General features: G+C 41.9%; 1 protein-coding gene across 2 annotated transcripts in view; it reads right to left on the bottom strand.

The window, feature by feature from the left end:
• Window positions 1–15321, bottom strand: part of ST3GAL6 (ST3 beta-galactoside alpha-2,3-sialyltransferase 6) — an 82364-nt gene that overhangs the window by 3550 nt on the left and 63493 nt on the right. For both annotated transcript variants that reach the window (XM_054577351.1, XM_054577350.1), the window contains exons 7-10: window positions 7381–7476; window positions 4308–4494; window positions 4072–4209; window positions 715–867 (exon numbers count right to left, since the gene is read on the bottom strand). In XM_054577351.1, the coding sequence (XP_054433326.1) occupies window positions 715–867; window positions 4072–4209; window positions 4308–4494; window positions 7381–7476 (574 nt within the window). The remainder of the gene's footprint in view (window positions 1–714; window positions 868–4071; window positions 4210–4307; window positions 4495–7380; window positions 7477–15321) is intronic.

The following is a 15321-nucleotide window of genomic DNA, read 5'->3' as shown; positions in this document are numbered from 1 at the left end:
CAACGCACATAGCATTTGGAGGTGATGATTTAAGAGGACTGTGATTTCATGGGATATATCCATGTGCCTTAGAGAAATCATTTCAATATTAAAAAATGTACAGATAACATCTTAATCCTATCACTTGTGATATGCCACTAATCTAAGTTAGAATTAGGAAACCATAAAACTCCTTCCCAGTGTATTAAATAAAAATTTGAAGAATCAAGTCAACTACCATTGATCCCTAATTCAAGGGAAGCATGATCTACTATTAAAAGATCATAACCTTTCTGGCCATAAAGATTCTTTCATGGAGCTAAAATGTTACAGACCTTCTTGTCTACTTAACTGAAAAAAATACATGAAAATAACTACTGTGCACATGGCAATGCTTTTAGGTGAACTTGTAATATCTCCAATAGTAGATTGTCTATACGTATATTTAAATAGTGCAAGTATTAAGATAAGGCTTGGTCCCTCTACAGGTTTGATGATACTTGACAATAACGGAGATTCTCCCAAGGGTCTGAGGCCCACAAACTGGGAATTGCTACTCTAGCAAAAACTCTGCCCTTGAGCCCTCATTGCTTTACTTGGTAGCTCTGTAACCCTTATCTAGCCCTCAACTTCTCAAAAGCTCTTCCCTCAGTAAAATGATGGAGTAAAAAGAGAGAAAATAGGCTTTCCAACTCTAAAAATCAAAGACTATACACACACACATTCATATATTACCTTACTCATCAAAGACATGGTGGCATTCCCATAGTAGTGCAAAGGACTCTTGAGGTCAGAAAAGTTGTATTTAAAACCAGCAAGGTGAACTTCATGACATATATGAAATGCCAATGTGATGGCAATAATTCCTGTTGTTGGGTGTTTGGGTTTCTGGGGAAGGAAATTAAAATTTGCTTAAAATCCAAATGAGATACTTGTTTCCAAAGCATATGTGGATGTCCTAATCTTATAAATCTTACAGTTTAACTAGCTCTTCAGAAAGACTAACCTCAGTGATAAGTACTACTAGTAAGTATCTGACTAGAAAACAAGGATTCCAGTTATATGCGTAGTAACATCACAGTTTCAACTAGATACTCATTAATTTAAAAACAAAAAAGAAATCATCGCCTTCACACACACACATTCAGAAAATGTGCTATAACAGGTGTTTGACAGGAGGATCTTGGCATTCAAAGTTTTAATTCTCAGTAGGGTGGCTTTCAAAGGCATAACAAATATATAAAAGGGTTGGTTTATTTTGGGTTTGGTTTTTTTTATGAAAAAGGGAAAGATAGGGAGAGAAACACTGATGTGAGAGAGAAACATCAATTGGTTGCCTCTCGTACCCACCGCAGCCTGAGGATGGAACCCACAACCCAGGCACATGCCCTGACTGGGAATCAAACCTTTAACTTTGAGGAATGAAACCCAACCACTGAGCCACACCAGTGAGGGCTGTATCAAAGTTTTATCATAACAATTCAAGGAGATTTCCTTTTGATTAAATGTTTTTTACAGAGCCCATGGAAATTAACATGTGGTTAATTACGATTTTGAGGAAAGAAAAGAAAATCAAAGCAGCACAATAAAATCAAGTAAACACCAGACGCCTAACAGCCTTTTGTACAAGCTTTTCTTTACCCCATCCGCTACTGTGACTTCACAAGCCTCCACCATACGCTGGAAAAGAAGGTTCATGCCTGGGTTCAAGACCTAGGACTCACCCATCCAACTTCACCGATCGATCCCATCACTGTTTCCATCTCCTCTGCCTCTTCATGTCCTGACTCCCTTTCATCACACCTTAGAGCACTTCACCATTATAATTATTCCCTTCAATTCTCTGGCACCTGTCACCCACAGAACCTGTATTACTCCTAACAGAATCTTAATCCTGATCAAACCCACATCCAAGCAGCAGAACAGGGCAAGAGAAAACAACATACTTGCCTGGTCACACGTAACACTTATGACCAAAGTTTCAAGCAGGCATTCAGTTGGGCCAGCAGTCCAATTACATCCCCTAGTAAATTTCCATTCCTACTCCCCAAGATGATAGTTTTATTCCCCTCTATCCTCCAACAGTCCTAGCCTTCTTCCTACTATAATCCTAGTTTTCTAAGAAAATAAGCAATCACATAAAAACGACATCATCTTCCCAACTCCAGACAGACCTTTGTCTTTACCCAAATTTTCAGCACTCACTCCTCTTACAGGCACAAGGTGTCCCTGTTTCTGCCTACGGCCACCTCTCTGCAAGGGCACCGTGCTTGTCACATCTCTCCTCCCAACTGCTCTGCTTCCACAGTGAGCCGCTTTCTCCCCTCATCATCGATAGTTTCCTTTATTGAATCATTTCCTTCAGCATACAAACATACCTTTAAAAACTATACTTGATCCTATGTTCTCTTCCAATCATTTCCCTGCTCTCTTTTCTAGCAAAACCCCATTAAAGATTTGCCTCTGCTGCTTGTGTCTTGTGTTCTCTTTAATCTATTTCAAATAGGTTTTCTTCCTTTCTTTATTCTAGCTCACATCACCAGTATGACCTCCATGTTTCCAGAACCAGGGTTTATTATGTGTGCTCAGGCTCTGGATGGCACCTGACCTGGGTGACCTCTCCAAAATACAGCTGTATCCTCATGTGGCTCCTGGGGCGCCCTGTCCTACTGGAACTTTGATCTAGTTACAACTAGCTCTACTACCATCTCTTAAGTAAGATCAGGGTCTTCCTGTGCTTTTGGAGTTAAGACACTACCTAAAACAAAACACAAGTGATAAATCTGATCTTACTTCTCAAGAAAATAAGACCTGAAATGTTACAAAACATACTTGTACATTCAGAAGCTGTCCTTTTCACCTCAGAATTACTAAGAAATTACTAAGAATCTATCCTTTCAATAGTAAGAAGCAGGCTTTAAGCTTAAAAACACATATGTTTTTTGACTTGGGAATTGCACTTTGAGGGGTCTAGCCTATGGAAATCATACAAGTGTGCAGAAAATCCCTATAAGCACAAGCATTTCTCTGTTACCTATAGAAGAAAAAGCTGGGTACAAATCTAAATGCCTTTATAGAGCAATCAATTAAATGGAGGGGGAAAATAGCAGAACAATATCTGTGGTGCAATTACAATTATATTGAACAAGCAAAAAGTCTATGTGTATGTGTTTATAAATAAATAGAAAAGTCTAGAAGGATATAAAGGCAAAAAAAAAAAAAACCTCAGGAGATAATGTGAGTTATTGAGGGAAAAGAAGGATATCCTTTTTCTAAATAGTCCTTTGTAAGTTATTTGATTTCAAGCATGTAATACTCTAGAATTCTTTTTACCATGCTAAAGAAAAGATACATGATGTGTATCTCTTGGGATTTTCCCTGATTACAAAAAGATAAAGAAAAACCCTCCTTTCAGCTGTAAGAGTATGTTTCACAGTAACTGAAGCTTCAAATGAAAAACACATCTCTGCCACCGTCCGGACAGGGCATTGTTTTCTAGGAACTGTACACAGGGCTACAAAAGTCACAGTCAATGATGTTTCTTTTAACTAAAGAACTGGGACTTTGAGGAACTATCAATATTGCCGTAACTACCATTTTCTGAGAATTCAGTGTCTCTTCTTCTGTGACTGGAGAAGTATTTCTGGACCACCTTATCGTCCTTCCTCACCTTTCCTCTGGTGTTCCTGTGGTATTCGTATCACAGATTGCTTCAGACCCCTCTTGTTAGCCTGAAAGCTATACATTGCCCCGAAACTAGTCCTGCTGCTCTGCACACAGCCTGCACCCAGCCCCGCCTTGCTGCAGTACACTGAAGACGAGGTTATCAGAGATGCGCTATCTGGGCATAGAGATCAAGACCCCAGAAGGGCCCCCACAAAGACAGAATAAAATATTCACTAAAGGTTCTTTTGCTTGCAACCTGAAAAAACACAAAGGTAATATTCTCAGATACCTAATTTCAGTAACTCAAACGAGGCACTCAGCAGCCACCTCATGAGCCTTGGTCTTCAGTTTCCAAGACCCTTTGGGTTCCCCTGCTCTACATGAGCCGGAGCTTTAGTTTGAAAGAGTGCAAAGAAAAATACGTACCTGATTTTTGGGAAACACTTTTGGAAAATTAAGCAGTTCATAAGCTGCCATTCTGATAATGAAAGGGTCTAATATTCTGATTTGATATGGTTTATAGATGAGGTTTAAGGCTGGCTTCTTCCAAAAACCATTAGTGTTCTGAAATAAAGAATATAAAAAAAACTTTGTAGTTGTCTTTTTTTCTATGGAAAAAAACCTGAAGGTAACCGGAAGGCACGTCAATTTTGCCAACTTACTATTTTGCCACCGGTCAGCAATTCCTGCAGCCACTTTAAATCATGGGGCTTAAAAGCAGTGAGAATCACTGTAGAATTAGGATCGTTGTGTTTAGGATCTGAAAAAACAGATTCTGGATAAAAAAGTCTGAAGGTTGTCCTTCTCCCAACTTCCTCTTCATGTCCTAAAACAGGACCATTATTCATTCTGTGGATAGGAAAACACAAGATATGTTGACCAATCGCAGTATGAACCATTCCCCGCACAGATCGCAGACTTTCAGAGGGGGGCGGCTGTCGGCCGCATATCCAGTGCTCTGGAGGCACAAGGCAGTCGATCAATTTTTTCACATGTAACGGCCAAGGAAATCACCCCCTTTTATGAACCAGCTGCTTGAGTAAAGCAGAAACTTGCATTCGTATTTGAAAATGAATTGTGGGGTCACTGGTAATTGAGTCTTACTTCCAGGAAAACAAGTCTACGTGAAACAAATGTGAACATAAGAACCACAAAAGTAGGGTTAAAAGAGAATTTGGAAGACATCCCAACAAAAATCTCCTGAATTTACAGAAAAGAGCCCTGAGGTTCGGAGAGAGAAAGTTACTTGCCCAGCATTACACAGTCATGTAGCACGTGGACATGTGTCTAAGTGACTGAGGCAAGAATCACATTGAAGGTGAACACCCATCAAAACCGTTATGCTCTGAAATAAAGTAACAAAATTGCCATATTATACCCAACCACAACCAAATGATTATTTATTGGTAGAGTGAAGTAAATAAAGAACCACAAAGAATCCATTGGGTTTGTGTATGCTCAAAACCAAGGTTAGATTTTGCACGCACTATGAAGGCATGCTATTAAAAAGAATGCTTTGTTTCCAAAACATTGTTCCCAAGAAGAATACTATTTTGCCCTTTGCTATTGACTCTGTGTAATAAAAAGACAGTCTTAACACTTCAAGTGACTTTCATAATGTGCCCATGGCATTTTTCCCACAAGGGTTTCCTATAGTTCTAAGTGATCAGATTTTAGACAATTGTAGGAAAAGAAATTTGTGTTTCAAAGTTGTTTTGTGGGTAACTTTTCACAGCTTCCTCAAAGTGGATAATAAATAGGAAATAAGGTGACATCACTGTGCAGAAACCGTCAGCAGTTCGTAACCCAGGAAGACCCCCAGGTGTCGCCAGACGAAACTAATGCAGTGCCTTGGTGCCCGCCCACCCCCTTCCCCATGAAGCATTCCTGCTCTTCAAAGACTTCCAAACTGAGCCCAGATGATGACTTTACATCAACCTTTCAATGAGAAAACAGAAATGCCCTCATTTTCCTACCACTCCATCTACGGGACTCTTGGTAGCTGTAACCACAATGCCAGTTGTCCTTTTCATTATGAAAGATCAGCAGTACCTATGCTTTGGACCCCATTTCTCTCTTTCCTTACCACCCCAATCTCTTAATTCACTTCTATCAGCGTACCAATATGTTCTAGAATCTCCTATCTTTATAAAAGAAAACAACACAAAATCCTCCTTTGATGTCATAACCATCTCTGGCTACTATCACATTTCTCAGCATCACAGCAAAATTTCTCAAGAGTTGCCTGTACTGGTTTCTCCACTTTCTTATCTGTCATTCTCTCCTCAACCCACTTCCACTGGGCTTCTCCCCACATCATGCCTCCAAGTCTGCTTTGTCAAGAGGGTCAATGAACTTGAGGTTGCCAACTCTGTTCCTGTCTTGCATGGCCTCTCACCAGCATTGGACATGGTGGTTCTTCCTTCTGTCTTAAAACACTGTGTTCTCTTGACTTCTGGGATCACCTTCTCCTGACTCCTCTTACTTCACTGGGGGATCTTCTCCATGTCTTTCACTCACTCTTTTTTTCTTGGCACAATCTTTGAAGTATTGAGTACTCTAAGGCTCAGTTCTGGGTCCTCTTTTCTCTCTCAGACGCTTCCTGGGAAATCTCACCCACTCTATGGTTTAAATACAGCTTATAGGCTCATCGAAACTTTACCCCGTTTATCCAACTGCCTACTGGACTTGTCCACTGAAACTCTAATAGGTTATCTCAAACCTAACATATTCATACAGAAATCTCGATTCCCCTCTAAATCTGCTCCCATGCTAGTCTTCCCCAATTCAGTAAATGGAGCCACTATCCAGATAATTTCTTATGGTGAAAATCTAGGAAGTGGTATCCCTGGTTCCTGTAATTCCCATCTCTGCTCATATCTAATACATTAACAAATCCTGATAACACTACCTCTAAAACACATCTCAATCTATCCACTTACCTCCCCTGCCAAGACAATCCTGACCTCAGTCACCATCACCTACCTGTAGACAGCAACCCAACTGCCTCTTCATTTCCACCCTTGTCCCTCATATTCCATTGTTTATGCCACAGCTGGAATGTCTTAAACATAACCAGATCAAACTGCTTTCCTGCTTTAAAATCTTAAAGTGTTTCCTGTCATACTTACAGTAAATCCAGACTCTAATGCTAGCTTACAAAGTCTAATCCTGGCTTGCCCACCCCTCTCCCCCAGCCTGTTGTCCTTCCACTCACTGGGTTTCTCGTTCCTCTCAAACCCAGGGTCATATCCTCCTGAGGACCTGCAGGGAACATTCTCTCTGCCTGCATTGCTTTTCCCTAGTCTTCACTGATTGGTCACTTGGTTCAGTTTAGACGTCTCCTCCTCAAAGTGGTCATCCATCCTAAAGTAGCCACTCAATAATTATCACATATTTTTAATTGTATGTATGGCATTTACTGTCCTATTTCCTTATTTAATTACTGTTTTCTTTCCTTATTAGAATGTGAGCTTTACAGAGAACAAGCACATTGTTTATTTACTCTATATCCCCTGTGGCTAGAACTGCCGGGCATATTAAGGGAACTTAATAAATATTTGCTAAGTGAATGACCTGAAATCTAGGCTTACTCTAGCCAACAGCTGAGAGACAAGGTTGTGTAATGTACTCAAGATCAGAACAACTCCCCTTCCTTTTAAAACACAGCTGTACTAAAGTAGGAAACCACATTCTTTAGAAACAATTCCAGTTTAGGAAATGAGAAATATTTACCTTATTATTACATCATAGGAGTCAATTTTTTCTCCTAAGGTCTTATTCTTCAAAACTCCTCCATTGCCAACCACCACGCACTTTTTACATGGCACACTGTTGGGCAAATAGACAAGTGAGAAATTGAGCCATCTATGAAAGAAACTGGGTGATTCCAGGAATCCATTCATACTTTCAGGAACCCAAAGCCAAATTTCACTTATTGCAAGGGAGAAATAGAACCAATTGTGACTTACAGGTCTAAGAATAGATTAGAAAGATATGAACTTTGAGAATAACAATCCACAGGAAGTATATCATCATTAGCAACTATTAACTCTCACCAGCCCATACACATTTCCTTATTTGATTCCCATAACCACCCATTGAGATAAGTAATCCTAATAGTTCCATTTTACAAATGAAGATAGAGGTTTAGGAAACTGTTAGGTAACATTTCAAAGTACTACTCCAAAGAGAGAACTTTGAATAGAATTTGGATCCAGATCTTTGAACTAAAAAACTCCCTTCAACACAGGATTCTGCATGTTAATATTGATACAAGTGTGTTTTCACGATACCTGTGTGTACAGGTTCTTACCAGTGTTACCCGTTTCCCTGAGATCCTAGCTCTAGGTTGCTGCTGTATCTTGTAAGTGTGCAGACAGGTTGGAATCAGGTGGGGACAGTACAGCTTCTTTGTACCTGCCCATGTCACTTAAATTCCCCAAATATGTACTGGTCCTTGCAGCTTAAACAATACAAACTAAAAATTCATTCTGCATTCCTGGCAATGGGCTTTAAAGTAGGACACAAAGTGGGACTTCCTGTTGCCGGCTAGGGTCAGCCGAGGACCCCAGCCTATGTACCATCAGAGCTCAGCAAACAGCATGGCCCATCTGTCCTCAGGCTCCTACCACTGCCCAGCCAGACCTGAAGAAATGACAAAACAGGTTGTGTCCTTCCCCTTTAGGAATGAAAGTACAGAGGGGAAGGCTGATGAGACAGCCTCGTGCCATGTAAGTATGAAGAAAAATTTTTTCTAAAAACCAGAAAATCAGCACACCAGATAAACTCCAGACTGTAAGGCTTTTAGGAAATTCTGAGTAGCAAAACTGCATGAATGATGTAGAATATTTAAACATAGAGAATATATTAGTACAGGAACCATTTAAAAGAACCCAGCATTGGCCCTGTCGTGTACCATGTACACATTCCTATATGCATAAGATTACCATTTTTATTTTGAATTTTAGTTCATCTATTTGATTTATTTTAATTTATATATATATTTTAAAGAGGAGAAGGGAGGGAGAAAGAGAGGGAGAGAATCATAAATGTGTGGTTGCATCTTGCACTCCCCCTGCTGGAGACCTGGCCAGCACCCAGGCATGTGCCCTGACTGGGAATCGAACCAGTAATTTGGTTCATAGGCCAGCACTCAATCCACTGAGCCACACCAGCCAGGGCCCAAATTCTTCTTATGAGACCAGCATCATCCTAATCCCAAAACCAGGTAAAGGCACAACAAAGAAAACTACAGGCCAATATCACTAATGAACATCGACACTAAAATCCTTAAGAAAATACTGGCCAGTCACATCCAGCAATACATTGAAAAGATCATCCACCATGATCAAGTGGGAATTATCCCAGTGATGCAAGGATGGTACAATATTCACAAATCAATAAACATAATTCATCACATAAAAGGAAAGACAAAAATCACATGATCATATCAATAGATGAGGAAAAAGCATTTGATAAGGTACAGCACCCATTTATGATAAAAACATTCAGCAAAATGGGAGTAACGGGGGCATACCTCAACACGATAAAGGCCATATATGAAAAACCTACATCCCACATAATATTCAACAGGCAAAAACTAAAAGCTTTCCCACTAAAATGGGGAACAAGACAAGGATATCTGCTTTCACCATTTCTATTCAACATAGTATTGGAAGTCCTAGCCACAGCAATCAGATAAGAAAAAGAAATAAAAGGCACTAAAATTGGAAAAAAGGAAGTGAAACTGTCATTGTTTGCAGATGACATGGTAGTATACATAGAATTCCTATAGACTCCACCAAAAAACTACTCCACCTGATAAGTGAATTTGGCAAAACAGAGGGATGCAAAGTCAATACTCAGAAATCAAAGGCATTTTTGTACACCAACAATGAAAGATCAGAATCAGAAAAAAAAATTCCATTTGCTATAGCAACAAGGAAAATAAAGTGCCTAAGAATAAACCTAACCAAGGAGGTAAAAGACGTGTACTTAGAAAGCTATAGAACACTGAAAAAAGAAATTAAGGAAGTCGCAAATAAATGGAAGCATATACCATGCTCATGGATTGAAAAAATTAACATCATCACAATGTCCATACTGCCCAAAGCAATTTATAGATTCAACACAATCCCTATTAAAATACCAATGACATATTTCACAGGTATAGAACAAACATTTCAAAAATTTATATGGAACCATAAACAATCCTGAACAGCTACAGTAATTTTGAGAAAGAAGAACAAAGTAGGAGGGATCACAAAATCTGACATCAAACTATATTACAAGGCCACTGCAATCACAACAGTCTGGTACTGGCATAAAAACAGACACATAGATCAATGGGACAGAATAGAGAACCCAGAAATAAATCTGTCTCTATGGTCAATTAATACTTGACAAAGGAGGCAGAAGCATTAAATGGAGTAAAAATGGCTCTTCAACAAATGGCGTTGGGAGATCTGAACAGCTACATGCAAAAAAATTAAATTCAACAACCAGCTTACACCATACACAAAAATAAACTCAAGATGGATAAAAGATTTAAATATAAGTTATGATACCATAAAAGTCCTAGAGGAGAACATAGGCGAGAAACTCTCAGATATCCCATGCAACAATATTTTGACTGATAAGTTCCTTAGAGCAAGGGACATAAAGGAAAAAATAAACAAATGGGACTTCATTAAAATAAGAAGCTTCTGCAAGGCTAAAGAAAACCTAAGCAAATTGAAAAGGGAACCAACTATACGAGAAAATATGTTTGCCAATGATACCTTGGACAAGGGTTTGATCTCCAAAATATATAAAGAACTCGCATGACTCTACCGCAGGAAGACAAACAATCCAATTAAAAAATGGGCAAAGGACCCAAACAGACACTTCTCCAAGGAGGACACACACAGGGCCCGGAGACAAATGAAAGGATGCTCAGCATCACTAGCCATCAGAGAGATGCAAATTAAAGCCACAATGAGATACCATTTCACACCGGTCAGAATGGCCATCATAAACAAGTCAACAAACAACAAGTGCTAGTGAGGTTGTGGAGAAAAGGGAACGCTAGTACACTGGTGGTGGGAATGCAGACTGGTGCAGCCATTGTGGAAAACAGTTTTGAATTTCCTCAAAAAGCTAAAAATAGAACTGCCTTTTGACCCAGCAGTCCCATTGCTGGGACTACATCCGAAGAATCCTGAAACACTAATTCAAAAAAACCTTTGCACCCCAATGTTCATAGTTGTACAATTTACAATAGCCAAGTGCTGGAAACAGCCTAAGTGCCCATCAGTAAATGAGTGGATCAAAAAACTGTGGTACATTTACACAATGGAATACTATGCAACAGAAAGAAAGAAGGAGCTTCTACCCTTCACAACAGCATGGGTGGAACTGGAGAGCATTACGTTAAGCGAAATAAACCAGGTGGTGAAAGACAAATACCATATGATCTCACCTATAAGAAGAACCTAATCAACAAAATAAACAAGCAAGCAAAATACAACAAGTGACATTGAAATAAAGAGCAAACTGACAGTAACAGGGGGGCGAGAGGGGACAATGGAAAAAAGAAGGGGAAGGGTCATCAGGGAACAGATACAAAGGACACATGGACAAAGCCAAAGCAGGGTAGGATCGAGGGTGGGAGTTGGGGGTGAGCGGGGGTTGGGGGAATGGTGGGGAGAAAATGGAGACAGCTGTACCTCAACAACAATATAAGTTTAAAAATTTAAAAGAAAAAGAATACTCTTTTCCATGCTTTAATACGAGACTCTTAGCTCCCAACATTAAAGAGTCATGCCCAAATCAATGTCTACTGTGTTACAAAAACAAGAAAACCCAGAGTTCCACCGGTGGCAGGGTCTGAAGGGGATGGTGCGGGGATGGTGGGCGGAGACTGTCCAACAGGCACTCCTTGAGGACATGCCCCAAAACCTCTATCATGGACATGTCACAATGGGCTCTAGAGATGTTTATTTTTAAAATCTATTTGTCTTTAACTATGAAAGTAACATCTCTAGATAGTTTTCTATGCAAGTTTGACATTCCTCCTAATTCCAGGAAGGCACCTTTATCAAAGGTGCCCTGGCTCTGCAGCAGAGGTAGAGAGGACCGGAGCCCTGGAAAACATTCAAATTCCTTCCCTCACCCTGGCAGGCATGGCTCAGTGGGCTGGGCTGGGCTGGGCTTCCTCCCGCAAACCACAAACACTGCCAGTTTGATTCCCTTGTCGGTGTGTGCCTGGGTTGTGGGCCAAGTTCCCCATGGACAGGGGTGTGAGGCCCCGTGAGTATTTCTGTCCCACAGGGATGTTCCTCTCCCTCTCTTTCTCCCTCCCTTCCCCTCTCTCTACAAATAAATACAATCTTTAAAAAAAAAAAAAACAGGAATTTTGCCATCTTCTTCACCAGATCCATCCCATGAATGTTCTGTAGCAATTCCCCTACACACAGTTTATTTGACCTTTCCTTCCATAACTTTGGGGTCAGCTTAATGCAAATAAGAGGCTGAACTTGAGGCTGGCTTCATCACCCCAGTGGAATGCCAGGCATACTGGGCAACATGCAGGCAGTGGCTAGGAATGGACAGGGTCAAAATAACAGCTCTGTTCCTGCCAGGTAAGCTTCACAGGGTAGAGGGAAATTTCTGTAATTATGGTAGCAAGACTAACCCTGTCCTCTGAATGAAGGCTGAGACCACTTCCCTGTCAAGGGAATGGGCAGCCTTGCCTTAAGGCCAGGTGGCCTCGGGGTTACAGCTCCCATCCTGGCTTGGGGTCCCCAGGCTGACCCAAGCTGCCACCCCCAACATGCCATGGTAGGACCAGGAGTACAGGCCGCCACCACGTCTCAGGATTCTTATCCTGGAATCTCAACGAAGGACTTCTGACATCAATAAGAGTTTGTTTAACTCAGCTCAGTTCCAGACACAGCAGTGGCGTAATCACTGCTCAGCGTGGACTGACAGGCTGAACCTCAATGTGCACAGGAGTTCCCCTCAGCATTATCAGTAGCATCATCGAGGCAGTCATCAAGCCCTAGGTCAGGTGTGGCCGAAGGAGCCACACATGATAAAAGCTACCATCTGTCATATTAGTATGTCCCTTCCCTGGTCCACGCTCAGACTCGAGGTCCTGGACCTCCTCTCACAGACCCAACACCAAGCCTTCCAGCCAAGACAAGAGGCGGGAGTCGAGCCCTGCCAGCAGATCTCTTCTACAGGAGCCCAAGGGTCAGCTACAGAGGGAGGGGCGTTCCTTGCACCCGGCCTCTCCAGCATCCTCCTTGTTATGGTCCCAGCAGGTTCAAAGACTTGGGAAAAATGGAAAGAAATCTTATAAACACTGCGTCACTCAAGAGAACGCCAATTCTCTCTCTCTCTCTCTCTCTCTCTCTCTCTCTTTCTTTAGAGAGGTTGGTGCGCTCAGGCTAGTTTTCTCACGGAAAGACATTCGAACTGACTTTTTTCAGGATATAGTAAGATGCATGCACAAGGACACAAGACTTTCCTTTTACCAGAAAAGTCCTTCATCAAGCATGAATGCATCTCAGCTTAGAGTTCTGCTGAGAAAAAGCAAGCAGAAGTTTCTCCTGGCTGTGGGGCTGACAAAGGAAGCCACCCAGAAATCCTCCCAGGAATTCCAGTGCTCCAGGACCAAGTGCACATTTTCACAGGAAGCACCTCCAGGTGCAGCCACATCTGTCCTCCCTCCCCCTCATTGAAATGGAGGCTCCATGAGCTCACAGGTTGTTGTCTGTTCTGTTTGCTAATGAATCCCAAGCACCTGTACCTGGCACAGACCTTGGCCCCTGCACGTATTTGTTGAATGTGTGAATAAACGCAGCCACATTCCTCCACAGCTGATGGGGGCAGAAGGACAGGCAGGCCATGACTCTGCCTGCCTGTGTGGCTTTTGTGTCTCCAAATGATCATGATGCCCTGCCTTCTAGATGACCTGGGAAGACATCCGCCGAAATCCCACTGGGTACAAAACTGGTTTATGGCATCAAGCAAGTGAAGTGCCCGGCACCACGGCTGCTCAGGTGTGAATCATCTGTGCCCTCTGCCAGGACTGCAGTGTTGTTGCAGGAATCTGGAGGGTCCTAGGGGGTGTCTCAGCTGCCTGGCTTAGGGATCCCTTTCCCCCGAGCATGGTCCAAGCTGGACGGATGAGCCCCAGGTTAGTGGGAGCACAGGGCTGGGAGCACCCTCACTGGAACCTCCACCTTCAGGCTCACAGTCGGTGGGGAAGGCCACCTCCTCACAGGCCCGACATGGGCTAGTCCCTGATTGGTAAAGGAAGAAAACCGAGCATTTCTACATCATCTCTGTTCCCGCCAACAACATTATGGGCTAAATTGTGTCCCCCAGCCCATTCATCTGTTGAAGCTCTGACCTCCAGCACCTCAGAATGCGACTATATTTGGAGGTAGGGTCTTTAAAGAGGCGATTAAATTGAGGTCATTAGGGTGGACCTTAGAGAATTCCAATTTTAAAGGTGCTTTGCAGCTCAATAATCATCACATTTTTAGAAGTTACACTTTCTATTTACTTCTCTGTTGGCTTTGGAGGGGGCAGATGGAAGGTGAGAAGGCCCTTTGCCATAGGAAAAAGTTTGCCAGTGCCTCTGAAAGGCAACGTTGTCAGGGAATTTCACCTTTCCTCCTGGTAAGGGATATTGCAAGGACACCCATATTTTCCTGGGGATCATACGTAACACTAGAAATGGTTTTACGCCCTGGCTGGTGTGGCTCAGTGGGTTGAGCGTCATCCTGCAAACCAAAATTTCCACCAGTTCAATTCCCAGTCAGGGCACATGCCTGGGTTGTGGGTCAGGTCCCTGGTTGGGGAGGGGTGGGGTGTGAGAGTCAACAGAATGATATTTCCTTCACACACTGATGTTCCTCTCCCTCTTTTTCTGCCTCCCTGTCCATCTCTCTCTCTCAAAATAAATAAATAAATAAATAAATTTTTTTTTTAAAGAAAAGGTTTTGGGGGAATCCCTAGGACTACTCTTTGGCGATAATATCTTATCTACAACTAGTGTTCACCATGCTGCCATGATGCTGGGAAATATGTAACATACCAATACATGGTCTGAACTACACTCCTCGTTAACTCATTGCTTCCTTCTCTCCCCAGCAGGTACCCACCTACCACCAAAGGAGCGATGTATTCTCTCCTTGGTTACACCTGCCTGGGATAGGCCCCTGGCTTTCCCTGCTTCCTTAGGTATGAAACAGTAACTTCCAGTGTCCTCTGGGTGAGTGTGTAACTTTGCCATCCATATTTAATTAACACAACTTTCATGCACAAATAGCCATAGTGAATTGTGTGTCTCTAGAGGACAAGAATGGTAATATTTATATTTCTGTAATCTCCAATCTACAATGTCCTAATTCACGGGCTACACACTTTAGACATCGGTTTGGTTGTTGCTTTAAGTGTGGTGGTTGTTTTCCTACTTTAAGTCTGGAGAAGCAATGATGTGTTCTTCCTTCTCCTACCCTGGAAACAGATAGTGAAATATACATGCCCCAGACTGCTCATCTGGAAAACAAAGTCATTCCAAGAGTGCCTGAACCTGTTAGTGGAAAATCTGGAAAGCTGCTGAAGCAATAACAGTTAAGAGGCTACACTACCCCCAGGTGAAAGGCATGTTCCTCATCA

This window comes from Pteronotus mesoamericanus, unplaced genomic scaffold (genome assembly GCF_021234165.1).
Source record: "Pteronotus mesoamericanus isolate MK-2021 breed Mesoamerican mustached bat unplaced genomic scaffold, CSHL_Meso_final contig_42, whole genome shotgun sequence".
NCBI lineage: Eukaryota > Metazoa > Chordata > Mammalia > Chiroptera > Mormoopidae > Pteronotus > Pteronotus mesoamericanus.
Note: the sequence above shows the minus strand (reverse complement) of the source record. Positions and strands in the feature narration are given on the sequence as shown.